The sequence below is a fragment of the Ovis aries genome, chromosome 2, assembly GCF_016772045.2.
Source record: "Ovis aries strain OAR_USU_Benz2616 breed Rambouillet chromosome 2, ARS-UI_Ramb_v3.0, whole genome shotgun sequence".
NCBI lineage: Eukaryota > Metazoa > Chordata > Mammalia > Artiodactyla > Bovidae > Ovis > Ovis aries.
The window spans coordinates 141222462-141243131 of NC_056055.1; the positions used below are offsets into that span (position 1 = coordinate 141222462).

General features: G+C 42.8%; 1 protein-coding gene across 3 annotated transcripts in view; it reads left to right on the forward strand.

Annotated features, from left to right (window-relative positions):
* STK39 (serine/threonine kinase 39) overlaps positions 1–20670 on the forward strand; it is a 317482-nt gene that overhangs the window by 102154 nt on the left and 194658 nt on the right. For all 3 annotated transcript variants that reach the window (XM_060409809.1, XM_027964892.3, XM_060409810.1), the window contains exons 6-8: positions 16328–16437; positions 16694–16795; positions 18926–19059. In XM_060409809.1, coding sequence (XP_060265792.1) covers positions 16328–16437; positions 16694–16795; positions 18926–19059 — 346 coding nt within the window. The remainder of the gene's footprint in view (positions 1–16327; positions 16438–16693; positions 16796–18925; positions 19060–20670) is intronic.

Here is a 20670-nt window from a genome sequence, read left to right on the forward strand (position 1 = left end):
TTGGTGAACTCTCTAGTGTGAGCCATGTATACAGTGAGTTCTGGGAACTTAGTTTTCCTTTCCATCTATATACCCTCCGGGAGAAGTACTTGGGGAGACTTTGAGCAGCATCTCATCCTTTAACAGCTGCTAGCAGTTGTTAGAGCAACAATCTGAGGAAATCTTACTGGGTGAACACAGTGGGGGAGAACCACTTTGCTCTGTGCTCCTACTGGAATTTTTCCTCAGCTGTGCACGTTCAGCTGCAGGGGGACCGAGCTGGGGTTGAACTTCAGGAGAGACCTTTTTCACTCCCTCCCTCTCTCTTCATCCCTTCCTTTCTTCCTGCTAAAGGCCTGCAGTGTCCTGATTAAATTGTTATATATTACCGCAGGCTTACTAAGGTCTAGAAAAGGAATCGTTTTTGAAAAGTTTTAAACTTTTTAATTGAAGTGTAGTTGATTTACATTGCTGTGTTAGCTTCAGATAACAGCGGAGTGACTCAGTTATATATATTTTATATATTTCAGATTCTTTTCCTTAGGTTATTACATGGTATTGAGTATAGTTCCCTGTGTTATACACTAGGTCCTTGTTGGTTATCCGTTTTATGTATAGTAATGATGGTGATGTGCTGTGCTTAGTCGTGTCCGACTCTTTGCAACCCCATGGCCTGTGCCCGCCAGACTTGTTTGTCCATGGGAATTCTCCAGGCAAGAATGCTAGAATGGGTTGCCATGCCCTCCTCCAGGGCATCTTCCCACCCAGGTCTCACACATTGCAGGCAGATTCTTTACGTCTGAGCCACCAGGGACGCCCAATATAGTAATATATGTATGTTAATTCTAAACTCCTACTTTATTTCCGTCTCCCTTTTCCCTTTGGTAACCATAAGTTTGTTTTTCTGTCTGTGGGCCTATTTCTTTTCATTTGTAACAAATTTTTTTTTTTTTTTTTAGATTCCACATGTCATATGATATTTGTCTTTCTCTGTCTGACTTATTTCACTCAGTGTAATAATCAGTTCATGAATGGGCTTCCTCAATGGCCCAATAGATAAAGAATCTTACAGGAGACATAGGCGACGCGGGTTCGATCTCCGAGTCAGAAAAATCCCCTGGAGGAGGAAATGGCAACACGCTGCAGGATTCTTGCCTGAGAAAGATCCCGTGGACAAAGGAACCTGGTGGGCTACTGTCCAAAGGGTAACAAAGAACTGGACACGACTGAGCGACTAAGCACAGTGACTATGGGTATCACCATATAGTAAGTCTAAATTTAAAGTGTACTGAGCGATAGAGCTCATTGTTACGGTCCTTATATTTTAGTCACTCCTCAGTGTTGAGAGTTTTAAATGTGAAGTTTCCTTTATCACAGATCTAAAAATCTGCAGATTCTTCGAAGCTTGCATTATCCTCCACTAATCTGTCCTGAAACTCTGTGAAAATGATGTGGATTGTTCCTTTAAATACTTCAGGCAAATGGAATTGTACTATTTTAATCATCTCCCATAGGGACCATCTCTTTTAAGAGTATACAGATGGGTCTTTCAGGTTTATTAGAAGCTTCTGATAGTGGAGCTAGTTGAGCGGAGATTTGTATGAAAAAGGCCGCCTGGAGGTATATGAATATTGCATTGGAAATTTAGACTCATTAATATTTGATCTAAGTTGCTTGTGCCTGTCTTTACAGGTATGTCCAGCCAGGAGCCCCAGTGACTTCAGAGTTTGCCTTTGACGTGAGGAATGATGATTCCTGTATAATATGCTTACCTAGGGTGTTCTACTCTGCTGTCAGCTCAGCTGAGTTGGTCTTACAGATGAGGGGACTGAGGACTACTGAGTGATTGTGGCCTCTTTTGAGGTCATTCTGAAGGTTGTAAAAGCTCATTACTCTTCAGACCTCCCCAGAATTCACTTTTTATCCTCGGGTCACTATCCTCGCCATTAGGCTTCCCACCCCCTCCCCTGTTTGCCTCTTAACTCGATGCTTTTTGACAGTTCGGCTGTCCTGGGGCTGATTTTTTTCAGCTGTAAAATAAGGAGGTTTGACAAGATGTTCTCTGAGGACCTGTCTTGGGTCAGAGTGTTTGAGTGTCCCTTCATTAACCTCACTTACTAAAGGCACCCTCAGTCCCGTTTGAAAGCATTCAAATCAGAGGGTGGTCTTGGGCGTGGAGCAGAGAGAAAGCCAAGCATGTGCCCTGTGACTTCTTTCACCAGAGCATCTTTCAGCAATATCTCTCCCTCCCCGATTGGGGAGCCAGGGAGGAATGGTTTTTATGACTTAGGGTTTATTGGTGGTTTTCCTTTGCTCGCTGTGATGATCCTAGTTGATAGAAAGCTGATCCTAGTGAGCTCTTGGTCATGTCTGTCTTTAGACTTGAGAAAGCTGGCTTGTGCCTCCTGCAGCACAGCTGGTCTGGGATTACTGCTGCTTCCTCCTGCTGTTGCCTCACCAGTGTGGCCTCTGGCTCCACTTCTCCCCAGAAGTTCACCTGCTTTGGGGAAGGTACAGTGGCTGTGACATGGATGGGCCGATTATCAGTGGTTTGCCATCATCTTAAACTAGTATTCTCCCTTCGTGCTGGGGCTGATTGGCTGTGCTGGTCGGCCACACTGTGAGCCAAATGGGAATCGGCATCAGCCGCCACTTAATCTTCTGTGGTTTTGTCTCTTCTAAGTGTGCGTTGTCTTGATTGTGAGAATGGTTGAGGAACTGGGGAGGGTTGGAGCTTGTGTAGCCTCTGAATTCTCTGTTGAATTTTTAAAATCATTTGTCTGTGTCATTGTGGATTCGTTTTGAGTCCATCTGCAAAGCAGAAACACGTGCTGAGAACTTTTCCTTTATACGTAGACATACAGCACACGTGAGGGAGCCTGTTGTTGGCAGTTTTGAGAGTCTGCCTGCATAGAAACATCAGGGAAGTGTTTCCCCATGAAACACCTATCACGGGACGGTTTGATTCTTTGTGGTTCTTTTTTTTTTTTGAAAGGTGAAACTCTAGCTTTAGGGAGTAAAATGATATCTTCTGATTTCTCATTTTGCTGTCAGAAAAGTCTGTGAAATTGTCATTCTCTGATGTTTCAAAGACAGTCAGGACTGCCTCCCCCCATTAATGGGAGATAATGGAGTTGCCCAAAGCAGCTGCAGGTGGCTGTCTAGGGCCCAGGCTCCGGAAATGTGGCAGGGCCTGTCTTCTGATCATGAATGCCTTGGACACCATGCCATGTGTGGGTGGGGGCTGCATCCTATCGAACCAGCCTAGGCCACTGAGTACCGTTTGCTTATAAGAAGGAATAGATAGAATTGAAAACCAGGAGTCTGATTCCGGGAAAGGAGTGTGCGTGGAAAGCAAGTTTTTCAGAAAACTCTCTGGTTCTCTCAGGTTTCTCTTGGGGTCTGTCCTTTCTGAGCAGCACAGGTGGTGTGTGAATAATTGATTACTAATAGTAGATAAGGTGCTGACATATTTATTATTGCCTTGCCTGAAAAAGATTAGCAGATCCAGTGTTATCAGCTCGATGATATAAAGGCCGTCACCCTCACACAATTGCATATCAGAGGTTTCATGAGTGGTAGAGGGAGGAATAGTGTTACAGAAGTCTGTGCTGAGGCTGACGCTTACTCACAGCCCTTCTCCTCTGGGCCTTGGCACCTCCAGTGAGCAGCTGTTACAGACGTATTGCTAATAAGCATTGTGATGATAAGTTATGTAAATATATTATAAAGAGATTTTGTACAAACCTGAGTATTCCCTCAAAGCGATGCCACACGTGTGAATTTGTCTTGCATGACACATTAGAATCACTGGGTCAGACAGTTCTGTGTAGGACGTGATTGTTGTTTTCAGTGTTGACCTTGGACTCGCCTGTCATAAAATACATGATTGTGTGCTCAGCTTTTTCCATGCTACTCTCTTTCTCCCTCTGTGGTTCTCTTCACCTCAGAGATGAGGGAGGGACACCCTGGAGCTGGCTGTACTTGGTGAGCTTCTGGTCAGACTGAACCATGCTGCATCCAATCAGCCAGGGCTCTTCCTACAGTGCAGATTCTGATCCACTAGGCCAGGGGTGGGACCCAAGATTATGTATCTTCCGGTGGCTTCCAGATGGTGGTGATGTTTCTGGTCTGTGGTCACCACCTTATAAAAAATAAAATTAAATAGTGTCTGTTTATTAGCTGGCTTGAAAAAATTTTTAAAATTGGAAGATAGGTACTTTATAATATTGTGTTCCACAGCAGTGTCAATCAGCCATAAGTATACGCATGTATGATCCTTCCCTCGTTCCTTCCCTCTTGAGCCTCCCTCTCACCCCGCTCCCCACCCCACCCCTCTAGGTCTTCACACAGCACGTGGTCGAGCTCCCTGTGTGATACAGCAACTTCCCACTAGCTATCTGTTTTACATGTGGCCATGTATATGTTTCAATGCTACCCTCTCAATTCATCCTACCCTCTCCTTCCACTGCTGTGTTTGGACCCCTCTTTGAATAGCAACAATCCAGGTGAGAATTTTGAAGATTTGTCTCACTTTCTATTTTTCTAGAAGTGTATTGTTCCATTTCTGGAACATTTATGTAAGCATAGCCCCAAACAGAAACTATTGGCAAAAAGTGAATTAGGCACTTCTTGCAGTATGTTTTTCTCCCCTTGAGACGCCTGTGCATTTATTTGTTTTGATTTGTGCCTCTGGCATTAAAAGCCATGCTTAAAGCTGGAACTGTTTAAAACTCCAAAACTGCACTGTGTGCTAAATTGTTTTCTTGCTGATTTTTACCGAGTCCATTTGGGGATTTCATCGATTTGGGGCTCTGATGCAATGATTAACCCTTAGCAGCCAGGAAGTTTAAATAAACATGGCTGGGCTGGAGAAAGACAGGGGATTCTAAGAATTAAGTAGCCTTTGGGTACAAATACCAGAGTACTGTCCAGGGATGGAGCAATATGGACATTTAACTATCTATGTAACAGTAGTGAGTTTCAGGGTTGGTGCAGAAGCCCATGGGTAGCACAGAGGTCATGGGCTCTTTCCTACTTTTTGTTCTGCACATCTTCGTGTGACAAGGAAAGGAGCCTTTGTGGGGTGTTTCTGTATTCAGGCAGAAAAATTTCCCAGAAGGGTCTATACCATATTCCCCTTGGATCCCATGGGCCAGGACTAGGGCAGACCCTCGGACCAGTCGCCAGACGCCATGATTAACTTAGCCCTTGTACGATTGATCAGGATGCTGGTAGAGAACAGGGTGTGGATGTTGGGTAGGCAGCCAACAGTGTATGCTGCCAAGGACTCATATTCTGAAGAAGCTACCACAGGCGCTCTGGGCCCCTCACTGTGTAGCTTGTGCAGCTGTTGCTCAGAGAAGTTAAATGGATGGGCAGGGAGTGTGAATGGGATCACACACAGGCCCGTCTGATTCCAAAGTTCCTTGTCAGGGTAGAAAGGTGGCTCCTCCCTGCTCACAGTGGCCCCCGCCCTGGTTCCTCTCCTCTTCCTATAGTTTCGGGGCCCTTGGTGGGGCCTCACTGGGAATCATCAGGACCCCATGGTGGGCCTCTGAACAGGGGCCAGGTATTCCTCACCAAGTGTGTCACTATTTGGCCTCTGACTTAGTCATGCTGATACTCCTGGTCCGATGAAACACCACTGTTGGAGAGAAGACTTCGCCTTTGAGCAAAGTGGCATTATTTCAAGAAGGAAACCAGCCCAGTGAATGTTGGCGGCCACTGTGAATGTAGGTCTTGCCACATCCTGCCTTGGCCCCCTGGGTCCTGGGCTGTGCTTCTTGCCCTGGATTTTCCAAGTGCTAACCCGGAGGTGCAGCATCCCCTGGAGGACTTGAGGCATCCTCTCTGCCCGTCTGAGTCCGTGCTGACCCGCACTTTCTCTTGCCTGGTTTCAGGGATTCCCAGCAGGCACGAGGCAATGCTGCCCTTGGCGCCCCCTCCCCTTCCCCGCTGTTTCCACACAGACTCGGCTCTTAGTGCCTGGGGGTCTGATGACGCTCTGAAGATGGCAAACCTCCAGGAGAGTGAAAAGTTGTTCCTATTTAATTTACAAACAGAAATAAAGCAAGCAGAAAAACTGGTAGAAAAGGCTGGCCTTAATTATACATTAAAAAAAATAAAATTGAGAAACAGTAATTTGGGCAGTTAAAAATGTGAAAAGTGCAGTGCTCAAGAATGTGATAATGGGGTAAGTGTCGCAGTCAGAAGGGAACAATACTGGAAAACTGTTGGCTTCCACATACAGGATGAATTATGTCTGAGGATTTTGCCTTGTTTTACTTCAGATGCCTTGTGGGGAGAGAGTTTAGTTAGGGCTGTGATCAGAGCAGTGCTTCAGAAAGACAGTCGGATCTGCAGTTGGAGGAGGCATGCCTCTGATTCTGTAATTGCTAAAGCCTTCACTTACTCTGATCTATGTTTTTACTCTCTCACCAAGAAAATCAGAGGGTGGAAAGGGCACCTTGGAATTACTAGCAAAGAGAGCATGATGCCTTTAACATAATTTTTCTGTTCATGTTGTTTAGATCACGTAATACTCTATTTAATGTCATATTTTCCCATGGTAGCTCTAACTAGAAGAGTGGTATTGTGTTTAAATCAAGGCTCTGTAAAATTAAAGCTACAGCCACTCCAGTTGGACGTTATTGTGCTTACCCGACGCTTCCTGAACGTAGATGGGGAACGCACCATTGACACACATTTTCCTATTGGGTTGGCCAAAGCATTCGTTTTTTTCCATGAGAAGGCTCTAGTGGTGCTTTGTCTTTAACTTCATTTGAAATAATTTTGTTAGCTTGTATTGTGACTGCTGTTATATCAGTGTGTATTAAAAAAAACTTAACAAAATTGAACTTTTGTGTAGCCATTTTAACATTGAAGGTGAAAGAAAAATAGCAACATTTCCAGCATATAATGCTTTATTATTTCAAAAGAGGCTAAAAATGAAGATGAAATGAAAGCAAAAAAGATTTGTGCAGTGATGGCTAAGGTACTGTGACTGATCAGATAATGTCAAAAGTGGTTTGCAAAAGTTTTATGTTGGAGATTTCTTGCTAGATGATGCTGCACTGTTGGGTTGACCAGTTGAAGCTGATAGTGATCAAGTCAAGATGTTAATTTTCTGGGAAAAAAAAAATCAACACTATATCATATGGGAGATAGCCAACATACTCAAAATATCCAAATGAAGTGTTGAAAATCATTTGCACCAGCTTGGTTATGTTCATCCTTTTGTTTGGGTTCCACATAAGCTAAGTGAAAAAACCTTCTTGACCGTATTTCAGCATGTGATTCTCTACTTAAATGTGAAGAAAATGTTCCCTTTTTTTAAACAAATTGTGACAGCAATGAGAAGTGGATACTGTGCAGTAAGTAATGAGGAGCGGAAGATGATGGGGTAAGTGAAATGAACCACCACCAGCCACACCAAAGGCCAGTCTTCATCCAGAGAATGTGATGTTGCGTATATGGTGGGATTGAAAGAGAGTCCCCTATTTTGAACTCCTTCTGGAACATCAAACGAGATTAATTCCAGCAAGTACTGCTCCCAATTAGGTCAACTGAAAGCAACACTTGATGAAAAACATTCAGCGTTAGTCAGCAGACAATGCATAATCTTCCATCAGGATAATGCAAGACTACATGTTTCTTTGATGACTAGGCAAAAACTGTTACAGCTTGGCTGGGAAGTTCTGATTCATCCACCGTATTCACCAGACATTGCACCTTCAGATTTCCATTTATTTTGGTCTTTACAAAATTCTCTTAATGGAGAAAAAATTCAATTCCCTGGAAGACTGTAAAAGATATCTGAAACAGTTCTTTGCTCAAAATAATAAAAAGCTGTGGGAAGATGAAATGATGAAGTTGCCTGGAAAATGAAGATAGTGTAACAAAACGATGAGTTCATTGTTCAATAAAGCTTTTGGTGACAATGAAAAATGTCTTATTTTTACTTTAAAATCAAAGGAACTTTTGGCCAACGCAATAAAAAAACAATATACAAAACTAAACACGTTGTTTAAAACAAAACAACTGTCCATACAATTCCTGACAATTAAGAAAATATTTCTTAATTCTGTATTATACTCATTACTATATTTTGCATAATTTAAATCATAATGTGGTTCTTTGTATGTTCTTTATTCACCAATGTTGGCGGTATTTCATTTTTAAGGAAACCTGTGGGACTCATGAAGACTGGAGGCTGGCAGCCCTGGAAATGTTCCTGGGTGTTTAAAAGTACATTTCAGTTTCAGGAGTAAAGTTTTGAGTCTGTCATGAGAAAAATAAAGATAAAACCAGAATCAAACCAAATTATCATGGGATTGTTTTTGATGTAAATATGACATTCAGGATTAACCGGAAAGCCTCAAACTAGTTTTTCTGTGTTGGGTAATGACAACTAGGTTTTTACACAGGGATGAGCTCAGAAGCTGTTCAGTATTAACCCCGTTATTCCTTTTTTATATTTTCTTTTTGGTACTGAAGAATATACTGAATTTCCCCACAAAGGAGCCTGGGGCTGTGTGGCTGAATCTCCTCTGTGGAGGACTGTGCATTTTGTTCAGACCTTCAATAACTTGCTACGTGGTCATTGGCAAGTCATTCCATGTTTTTTATTTTTTCCTTTTTTTCAGTTCCATTACTCATTAAATTATCACATTTTCTTAAGAATTTGTCTCATCCCGTCCTTTTACAGTATCTCCACTCAAATATAGACCCTGTTGATTTTATTCTTGGGCAGTGCCTCTGGTCTTCCCTGTGTCCAGTCTTTCTCCTTTCCTGAACATCCCTGCAGGATTGCTTTTCCCCAGTTCTCCTCTTGACTGGAGAGAAAGCAATAGCAGTCTAGGGTGGTAACTGGATCAAGTACAGTTTCCCATACCTAGAGCTCAGACTGTGTGGTTGGGCTCTTTGATAAGCTCAGTGCCTCTTGGCTTTTCCAGACCTTGAGGAAAGAGAGGGCCCTGCTAGCTACTGTAACTCTTGCTGCCTCAAACCCCCAGCCAGTCACTTGGAGATCTGCAGGGATCAGTATCTGTTGCAACCCATTTTGAATACATTTTAGGAAACTCTGAGCTATCAAATGTTGATTCCATTGCTCTCTAGCCAAGTGTGGAGTGGAATTAGCCTTTTTTTTTTTCTTTTTTTAATGCCCAACTCAGGTTCTCTTTCGCAGATGTTAGTAGGTATTATAAATGTTAGGGGTAGGTTCGGTGGGGGGGGGGGGGGCGCTTCTCACCCATAATATCACTCCCAGGTTTTAAGGAAATGAAGTTTCAGACCAAATTTTGCCATTCGTTAGCAAGCAAGAACCCTGAAGGTTCACAGTTTGTTCTGTAAGATTAAGGAGATTCCTGTTCTCTGGCTTCCTGGGTGAAAAAAAAATTTGCCTGAAGCAGACATGCCAGCATTCTAGATGCAGTGTCCTTGTACACTTGTGCTTGGCATCTGGAATCTAACTAGACAGGATACTGGTTAGGGATTTAGCTTACACTTGGGCCAGGCTGGATGCTTTCTTTCTGTTCATGTGAGACGGAGAGTATATCTAAAATATTTTAGCCACTCTGTGTGCTCACTACTCTGACTTTCACCAGTGAAAACCTGTTTCTAACATGCATCATGCCTGTCAACAGGTGACTATTTTCCCCAGCGATAGCCCCTTTTGGGCATTCACCTGACCCCTACTCATCTATACTTAGATATGGACAACAAAAATAATTCTAACAGCTGCCTCTGGCATCCTGAGTCAAGTGCTGCCAGACCCTGGGCTCAGGATGCCAGTTGACCACCTGGGTTGCAGTACCACAAATATAGCATGGCATGGTGTATACTGAAGGATTTTGGGTAAATTTTAAACATACCACAATCAGCGGATTAGGTTTATTTTAAAAAAAGCTATCTATCTACAGCTGCGCTGGCTCTTTGGTGTGCGTGGGCTTTTCCGCAGTTGTGGGCAGCAAGGACCACTCTCGCTGCATGTTCAGGCTGCTGGTGGTGCAGCTTTGTGTTGTGGAGCACGGGCTCTAGGGCGCGCTTGCTTCTCTAGTTGCGGCTCTTGGGCTCTCGGGCGCAGGCTCAGTCATTGTGGCTCACGGGTTCAGTTGCTCTTTGTCATCTGGGAGCTTGCTGAATCAGGGATCGAACCCGTGTCTCTTGCATTGGCAGATGGATTCTTTACCACTGAGCCACCAGGGAAGTCCCTGGCAGATACATCTTGCAGACTAAATCAGGCAGATAGAATTGCTTTATTTTACTTTTCCATCATTTTTTTTTTTTTAAGATACTGAATTTGTGGTTAGTTAGTAACAGCAAAAACAAGAGATTTTATTAATACATCAAGATTGTGATGTTTTGTTTTTTCTGGGAAAATGGGGGCATCTGCCACACCAGGGCCCTTTTCCTCTGTGACAACGTTCTTCTCCAGCTGAATAGTCAAGGCTTGATTTAGAAGATGCTGACAGTGGGCTCCTGGGAAGGGCCCTGGACTTCCTAATGCCCTCCTCCACTGAGATGGCTATCAAGTGCCTTTCATCATTGAGATCATGCTGTTGGTTTTCAGGACCCTCTCCCCTCCTTCTGTTCCTGCCTGGGTTCCTGTGGGTGTTTGGGTTTTTGAGCCTTGCAGCTGTCAGACAGTTTTTCTTCTTGGCTCAACACTTGCGCTTTGCTCATTGTTGCTTTGTCTGGAATGTCATTTCCTTTTGGGCTCATCTGTCCAGATCTCAAACCCATCTCTAAGGCCGGGTCCAAGGCCTACTTTCAGATGGAGACTTGCACGACTATACGATCCTTCCTCCTCTGCTTTTACACAGACAGCAGAGCACAGCGTTTGATTCTACACATTGTTCTGTTTCGTGTCTTCTCCCCCCCCCCCCGATGGTAATATTCCTAAGGTCAGGAAGCTTAGCCTTCCTTTTTTTTTTTCCCCTTTGCCTGACTGGCTTGTGGGATCCTAGTTCCCCAAACGGGGTCCAGGGGTCGAACCCGTGTGCACTCTGCAGTGGAAGTGTGGGTCTTAACCACTGGACAGCCAGAGAAGTTCCAGCATCACCTTCTTATATTTTATACCTACCACTGTAAAATCATTAATCTTATCCCCTCAGCCCAGTTAAAAGGCAGAGAACAGTAGCTTATTGATCTACCTAAAAGACGCTTACTCCTTGGAAGGAAAGTTATGACCACCCTAGATAGCATATTAAAAAGCAGAGATATTACTTTGCCAACGGAGGTCCATCTATTCAAGGCTGTGGTTTTTCCAGTGGTCATGTATGGATGTTAGAGTTGGACTGTGAAGCAAGCTGAGCGCCAAAGAATTGATGCTTTTGAACTTTGATGTTGGAGAAGACTCTTGAGAGTCCCTTGGACTGCAAGGAGATCCAACCAGTCCATTCCAAAGGAGATCATTGGAAGGACTGATGCTAAAGCTGAAACTCCAATACTTTGGCCACCTCATGTGAAGAGTTGACTCATTGGAAAAGACCCTGATACTGGGAGGGATTGGGGGCAGCAGGAGAAGGGGACAACAGAGGCTAAGATGGCTGGATGGCATCACCGACTTGATGGACATGAGTTTGAGTGAACTGCGGGAGTTGGTGATGGACAGGGAGGCCTGGCGTGCTGCGATTCATGGGGTCACGAAGAGTCAGACACGACTGAGCAACTGAACTGAACAATTATTTTACAGTATTTTTATCCATGGTAAAAAGAAATAGGGGAGTGTTAAATGTGAAAATAATGTAAAAACAAGCATTACCAAGAAGCCTGAAAACAGAGATCCAGAAAGATTAAGTGCCTTGTTGGAGTCACACAGTTGGGGAATAGCTTAGTGTTTGGTCTAACCACTTATCTATCCTGTACCTGGTCCCTTAGAGCTGTGCTATTTCCTGACAGCTCTGCCACTTTCTAGATCAGGTAGCAGCACCCCAGAACCGTGCAGATCCTCCCCAGGGCTCAGCAGCGTTCACATATCAAAACACAACAATTCCCAAAGTCACTGAAGTTGTATGTCACCAATTAGGTAAAGGTGGTGAATGCATGTTGAAATGACCACACCTAAACAGAGCAGCGGTGGAAAAGCCCCGTGGCAGCAAGAGCTAGGATGCTGAAGATGGTTCTGTCATTAATGAGGACCAGCAGAGTGTCCTCTGCTGATGGTCCTGCTCTTAGTGGAGGGAACATTGTGTCCAGATGGTGATGCAGAGGCAAAGGTGTCATCCAAGCGCAAAGGCTGCACTGCTGAGCGTGAGGACGGTGGGGGGTTCAGGCAATTAAAAGTAAGTAGTTTAGGAGGGCTGGGCTCAAGGCTGGACTTCCCAGGTGGCGCCAGTGGTCAAGAACCCGCCTGCCAATGCAGGTAGACTTAAGAGACTTGGGTTTGATCTCTGGCTCGAGAAGACCCTTTGGAGGAGGGTACAGCAGCCCACTCCAGTATTCTTGCCTGGAGAATCCCATGGACAGGGGAGCCTGGTGGGCTCTGGTCATGGGGTCACACAGAGTGGGACATGACTGAAGTGACTTAGCAAGCACGCACAGGCTCAAGGTCGTAATTTGGGAGTAGTGATAGATGAGGTGGGAGAGGAAAGGACAGTCAGAGTTAACGTGTTGTGCTAAGGGATTCTAACTTGATTCTGGGAGAGCAGGGAGCCTTTAAGACTTTTAAGGAGCCTTCAGTTCTGTGACACAGAAGGGCCTGATTGCTGGAGGCTAGATCTGGGGAAAGCAGGCCACTGGTAAATTAGAAGGTAGCCACAGGAATCTTGGCTTAAACCAACGCAAGAGCAGTGGGGAAGGAGAGAAATGGATGGATTCAAAAGACGTGAGAGCCTTTTGTTACCAGGATGACCGCATTCTTTCTGGTTTGAGATGCAGTTATTCCAGGAGGCTGGTGAACTTTATGTGTAGCCTTTGATTCCACGTTGCCAGAGAAATGTTCGTGGTTTCTGACCCACGTGTATCTGGCTCTACTCCCTTGAGCTGTCTAGCGGTCTCTCTCAGCAGTCAAGGGCACTCTTCCCCTCCTTCCACTTGTCTCATATGAGCTGTCTACACGGAGTATACCTGCCTTCCTGTTTACACAAGCACGCTGTATACTTCAGTCCAGAAGTTCTCTTTCTCAGTACATATAAATCTTTTTCTATATACATTGGCTGTACTTAGGAGCGAATTGTACCTTTATTTTGTAGTCATAGGGTGAGCAGATGTTAGGATTGGTGTTTTCTGCTTGTGGAATTCTTCTGAGCTTTTAAGATGTTTAATGATATGTTTATAACTTAAAAGGGAGTGTTCTAAGTGGAGGCTGTGAGTACATATGTGAATCAGAAAAATACTTTGAAGAGGTATTGTCAGTAATGAATTACAACTGTACATCTCTCTCAGCTATTTTTGGAGCTTTAAAAAGGTCTAATCAGATTATATTTTTAAGGAATTAAAAAATTAACGTTAAGAATGGATTTTTATCCAGATTATATCTTTTAGGAAGATATATGTTTATTTGGATGTAGAGTTGCTTCAGCTCCATGGAAAAGAACTTATTTTTCCTTAAGGCAACTTGTACCCATATTCTTAATTATTTACAGATGGTATGTATTTATTTAATATTATCATATTTTAAAATTAGTTTAATAAAAATGGAATGCTGTGTTCACTTTTAAACTTCTTTTCAGAAATACAGGTAAAGTTGAAATTTATATTTTGGAAAGCCTTATCTCGTATTGTCTCTTCCTCTAGCCAATATGGAAGATGCTTACAAAGGAATAACTCCATCTGGCTCTTCTGTAAGAGAATGAACGTTACCTCCTGCTACTTGCAAGAGATTGGTTCAATGGTTTTAGAGGTTTCTTTTCACAGAGTTTGATTTTTTTTCTGACTGTAATGTAAGAGTTAAAATAGAGTTGGGCGCATGTGTGCAAATTAAACTATATGACATTTTCAGAATATACTTTTGCTCACTATTAACATGAAAGTAGCAGTTGAAATAAAGACTCCTTTGTCAATTTTTGTCCTTTTACTTGAAGTTGTAATCCTCTTGGGAGTGGAATACATTTAAATGTAAATAAAATGAAACAGTCAGCAGATTTCAACTCAGAGAACTGGTTCCAGTGTTATTGCATAACTCAGTAATGTCGGTCTAACACAAATGCCAATATTTGACCTTGGTTTGTTCTTGATGCTGTTCTTCGGTAATTGCCGTCATCCTGGCAGTCGCTAAAGGGCCCAGCTATGGAGAGTTATGTGAGAGCAGTTTGAAGGGGCTCACACTGTGTAATCTGGTACAGTGTTTTGCAGTATTGACCCCCCCCATTTTTATTACTATTTGTTGTTGTTCAGTCATTAAGACTTGCCAGACTCTTTGTGACCCCCATGAACTACAGCACGCTGGGCTTCCCTGTCCTTCTCTTTTTCCTTGAGTTTGCTCAAATTCAAGTCCATTGAGTGGGTACCCTTATTACTATTTACCTGTCCTTGAATTGGCTCTTACTGATAGGTCTGTACTAGCTCTAGATAGTTGGTCCTTTAACTTATTAACTAATTTTAACCATTAATAAAATCTAAGCACAGATTCATGAATTAATCATCATTGGGGTTCCATCTCTATGAGCTTCTCAGATGCTGTAGTAGTAAAGAATCCACCTGCCAATTCAGGAGAGGCAAGAGATGTGGGTACTGCTGATTTTAAGATCAAGTCCATGTTAGCATCATGACCTAGAAAAAGCTTCAGTTCAGTTCAGTTCAGTCGCTCAGTCGTGGCCAACTCTTTGCGACCCCATGAATTGCAGCATGCCAGGCCTCCCTGTCCATCACCAACTCCCAGAGTTCACCCAAACTCATGTGCATCGAGTCAGTAATGCCATCGAGCCATCTCATCCTCTGTCATCCCCTTCTCCTGCTGCCCCCAATCCTTCCCAGCATCAGAGTCTTTTCTAGCAGCAAATCACTTAAGTTTTCTCCACTTTGAAAATACAATATGTGTAGGAACAACATGGGCTTCCCTGGTGGCTCAGATGGTAAAGAATCTACCTGCAATGTGGGAGACCCAGGTTTGATCCCTGGATCAGGAAGATTCCCTGGAGAAGGAAATGGCAATTGACTGCAGTATTCTTGCCTGGGAAATCCCATGGACAGAGGAGCCAGGCAGGCTACAGTCAATGGGATCACAAAGAGTTGGACACAACTGAGCAACTAAGCACAGTACAACATTCCCTCTCTACTTTTACATATAAAACCTTTTTGTATAAATGCAGACACATATACAATATGCTTAATTAATTAATCGCCTCACGAGAAGAACTTCCAGTATATGATGGATGTCAAGAAGGGTATTATTTCATTCTACAGACCTTTCTGTCTATACCTATGAGAATTATCCAGAAAGCACACATTGGAAAGAAAACAATCTTTGCTGACTGGGCTTTTCATTTGTGTTGATTGCTGCTGCTAAGTCGCTTCAGTCGTGTCCGACTCTGTGCAGCCCCAGAGACGGCAGCCCACCAGGCAACCCCGTCCCTGGGACTCCACAGGCAAGAACACTGGAGTGGGTTGCCATTTCCTTCTCCAATGCATGAAAGTGAAAAGTGAAAGAGAGGTCGCTCAGTCCTGTCCGACTCCTAGCGACCCCATGGAGTGCAGCCTACCAGGCTCCTCCATCAATGGGATTTTCCAGGCCAAAGTACTGCAGTGGGTTGCCATTGCCTCATGTAGACAAACCTGGGCGTGTTGGCTTTATGGATCTGGGTTTGTGGATTTGCCGTTATGTTTTTGGCTAGAATGTTACAGAGCACTGTTAAGCAAGGGCCTGGGAATGTGGAAGCTGGATATTATTCATCCTTTATTTCAAAAAATAAACCCATTCCCCGAACATTGATGTTGATGTTGTATAATTAAAGAGGCTAGAAAATAATCATAATAAAAGAAAAACATAAAAAGACACACGGCTAGTTTTACTGTCTTCAGTGTTATAAACGATTTTCTAAAATGAATCATAGCTAAAAGCTAAGATCCTTTTTCCAAAAGCTAAGATCCTTTATAGTTAATTTAGGGTTTTGGGAAGGTGTTTATATTTTTATTGCAAACTTTTATGTTTGGTTAAGACTTGTGATGCCTTTTTGGTAGAAAATATAAGTTGATATGTTGAGCTTTTGGACTGGGCTTGCTGACCTGTGATGAGGGCATACTCTGAAGTGTAGGGGGCGGCAAGTGGCAGGAGTGCCCTGGTGTATGGCTGAGACAACTCCATCATCACTGTGAGGCCAGCCAAGAATAGAGATGTTCATAAACTCAAAATTTGTAAGCTATAATGTCTTACATAAAATAAGGATGATATTTTTTTCCCTTTCAGATTTTGGGGTAAGTGCTTTCTTAGCGACAGGGGGTGATGTTACCCGGAATAAAGTAAGAAAAACATTCGTTGGCACCCCGTGTTGGATGGCTCCTGAAGTCATGGAACAGGTAAAAAAATAATAATGTTTTGATTGACACAGTATAGTTGTACATATCATTAATACACTAACATTTCATTCAAATCAGTCATTTTACTAGAATGCATCATGTAAGGTTTAATTTCTGATTGCTGAGCCTCAGCAAAGTAATATCAAAGTTGGGCACACAGAGCCGTGGACTTCTGACATAATACGGAGCCCCCTGCCCCCATCATGTGTAACATGCCTGCCATATAATTGTGTTTTTTTCCTGCTTCCTTTCTTAGGTGAGAGGCTATGACTTCAAGGCTGACATGTGGAGTTTTGGAATAACTGCCATCGAACTAGCCACAGGAGCAGCGCCTTATCATAAGTATCCTCCTATGAAAGTAATTACTCTTGGAAATAACATGTCGGGTTTGAAGGGTGATTTAACAGAATCCATTCGCTAATTCTCTTTAACATAGTCATTCTTTCTGAGGCCCAAGGAGATTTAATGGAGGGGTGCAGCTGAGTTAAATGTTGTCTGATGTTCTCAGTGGACAGAATGGAATAAAAGCAGCCTGGTCCCCAACCTTGAAGCCTGCTTTACATTCATAGCACAGAGGAGTGTGGTCAGATTGGCCGATGGAGGTTGATAGCTGTGACAAATGCTGGCCATTACTCTCTTTATGGTAGAATACCCCTGACTCCCCAAGAAAAATCTAAAAATAGATTATAGTGATACCATCTTTACAGATGGATTTCCAGATTTTCAGGCTTTTTTTTGCCTTTCCATGATCCATAACATTTCCCTCTTGTTCTCATAGTGTCCTGTTGGTAATTCATCTGAAGTGTGGGAGCCCAGTGTTTTTAGGAACGACATACATTTGGATACTATTTTTAGATTTTTTTGTTATTCTTTTAACTGGGCCACAGCATCATTTCTGTTAGTTTTGAGGCAGTGGTATCAGGACTGTTTTATCCAACTGGATTTTGTTATGAGGCTGAAATAGCTTGAGTGGAAATTATGAAGGTATTTTACAGAGAATATGGTGTATGTTTGTTTCAACTTTTTTCTAGGATTTTATTGGAAAAGCTTAGGAGGATTAAAAAAAAACAAAACCGGATTAAAAAAGTTAAATAATCTTACTGATTAAAAAGTTAATAACATTCTTGTTGTAGATAATGTTGAAGTACAAATAAATAAAGAAAACAGTCATCCATAATCTCATCAACCACAGATAACCCCTATTAAAATTGTAGCATAGTTCATTACACTGTTTCCTCTATATTTAATGTACATATTTTTAATATAGATAGGATTCAGGGGTTGCATGTACACACCTGATTTTGTTAGCTGAAAATTTAAAATTGAGGTGTAAACAATGGAAGTGACGTTTCAGGGAAAAAGCACTGAAATAACCCTGAGGATTTTCCTTCTATCTGGTTTTTCTCTATTATTTTTTCTTAGGTCTTTTTTTTTTTTTTTTCCCCTGCTTTTTAGTGTTTTCCACTTGAATCCATCACATTGCTAATCCCAGCCTAAAGTCCTGCAGGACTTCGTCAGATCTGACAGATTTGCCACTTTTCTTTGGATTGCTATTATCCTCTACAAACAGTAAACTGTCACTTTAATCCTTCATCTTTTCCCACATCTGAAAGCACTTGGAAAGAGTCTTGGCTTTATAGTATTTGCATAAATTAAGGCTGATTTATGCATTAATGAGTTTTTTCATTTTATAGATCAATAGTTTGCTACAAAGTCTACTCTTTTTTTTTTTTTTTTTTAGCAAATAATTTTGATGTTAGTGTGAAAGATTGGAATTTTTTTACCTTTCCGATGTGAAAACTGTATTTTCATGTAGTTTTGTCCCTTTCCAGAAGCAGCATGGCCTTTTGTCCTGGTTATGGGTTTTAGCAACTCAGCTGTATCCTGGCCATCTTTCAGTGTCTCAGTTTTGCCAAGCCGTTAAACATTTCTGTATGTTTTTTCATTAAGAGAAAGAATGAAATCGTGTGTTACCTCCTGGGATGTTGTGGATTTATTTCTAAGGCTGGTAATGTGTTACAGAAGCCTTGAGCACGGGCAGTTCCTTACTTAGGAATGACCTGTAAACATGAACATTCCCTGCTGCTCTGGGCCTCTCTCTTCCCCCTCTACCACCCCCTTTCCCAGACAGTGCCCCTGTCTGCACTAAGCTGGTGCTGGAGCTGTGAGGCTACGTGCTCCTGCAGGCTGTGTGAGAACCAGTTCCCAGGAAGCTCTGTCCCAGCCCCTTTGGGAGATCACGTTAACACATAGAGCAGATTTTGTAAGTTCTGTCAATGGAATAACAAAAAAGGTTAAAGGGCACGTGAACAGCTTTGCAAAGGGAACTGAATACTTTGAATATACGTCTTCTAGAAAATGAAAATCATGGGGAAGCACCTAATGTGTACCTACTGGAGGAGGGTCTTTGAGACTTTGATGGAAAAACTCATTTGTAGCAAGCAGTGCCTGTCCCGAGATCCTGTCTTCCCCTTTGTCTCTGCTGCAGGTGTTGATGTTGACTTTGCAAAATGATCCACCCACTTTGGAAACGGGAGTAGAGGATAAGGAGATGATGAAAAAGTATGGCAAGTCCTTTAGAAAGTTACTTTCACTGTGTCTTCAGAAGGATCCCTCCAAAAGGTATGTCAAACGGAATGAGTGGCCATGGCTGGGTGGAGTCCTGACGAAGCATGGTTTGTGGATGGGGAAGAGGCTGTGCCCGGACGGGGCTTCCAGTTCAAGGAGATCCAGCTCTGGTCCCCGTATTTCCAGCCTGTTAGTAGAAGCTTGGATCTGAAAGGGACAGAAGTGAGCGAGGACCAGGGAGAGACAGAGGGAAATTTTCAGTGTTAATAAGATTGGCTGTGCTTGTTAGGTGTGGGCTCTGTCAGCAAAGGAAATGAAGTAAAACAGAAATCAGAAGCAGTTGGCAGCCGCACATTCAGAAGCTGAGCTAATATTCTGCACTGTGTAGGTTGAGCTGACCTCTCAGGGTTTGAATATCCTGCCAGCTCCAGTCTAAACCAGGCAGAGCTATTGAATTTTGCATGAGCTTCCTTTGAGTTGCAGAACAAGTTGTTTGTGCTGTTTTAAAAGATTATCAGTAAAGAAGATTAACATTTTTACATTCAAAAGATTAATCATATAAACAGAAGCAAATGGTTTTAAATTAACTTTAGTATTTCCTCTTTAGTCTTGGGTTATCGCCCTGCACTGTGGTATGTCTGTTTTCTGAGTTTGTCTCTTCCTTCTCCCTTTCTGTGATTTTGAAATATCCTGGGTAGTGAAGAGTAGAGCCCAGTGTCCTTTGTCACTTAGAGAAGGTTCATGACAGGAAGGGAGCACACTCCTTTGCTGAATAGCCTCCCTTTGTGGTGCTTGGCTGTGTGCGGCTTTGACCTCACACAGCGTTAAATGGATTACACACCTGTAGAGGCTGCTGAGAAGTTTCTGGCTACCCTCATCCATCCAGAACTCTGATTTGACACTCATATTCCAAAATGTCGAAACTGGCTTCTCTTCTGGAACTTTCTTTTTCAGGGAGGACCTGCTTTTCGAAGGATTCCTTTATTTTTAAGTTCTTGATGAAACTTGAGCCATTTTCTTTTACACAGTGATCTACTGTTTGAGTTGGCTACCCTTCTCTAGAATAAACACACTTTGCATTATATTACCTGTTCTTTGTAGTGACTTCCTTTACGTTGACTGAATTTGCCTTGAAAGAAGAAAAAAGTGAAAATTGCTCAGTCATATCTGACTCTTTGTGACCCCATGAACTGTTCAGTCCATGGAATTCTCCAGATAAGACTAATGGAGTGGGTAGCCTTTCCCTTCTCTAGGGGGTCTTCCCAAACCCGGAATCGAACCCAGGTCTCCTGCATTGCAGGCAATCTTTTTACCAGCTGAGCCACAAGGGAAACCCAAGACTACTGGAGTGGATCCCTGTCCCTTCTCCAGCAGATCTTCCCAACCCAGGAATCAAACTGGGGTCTTCTGCATTGCAGGTGGCTTCTTTACCAACTGAGCTATCAGGGAAGCCCTTGAACTTGCCTTGAAGCTTCTCTGTGTCAGTCACCTTTCTCATGAAGCCAGGTTCAAAGACTTAGCTGTTAAGCATCTCGAAATCATTTATTGTAACAAGGATGCAAGACTGACTTACTTTCCTCTTTCCTATTTGGTGTCATCTCCAAACGTAAGTTTTTGGCAAGGAAAACAGAGTTTGATCCTCCAAACCCCAGTGAGAGAAGAACC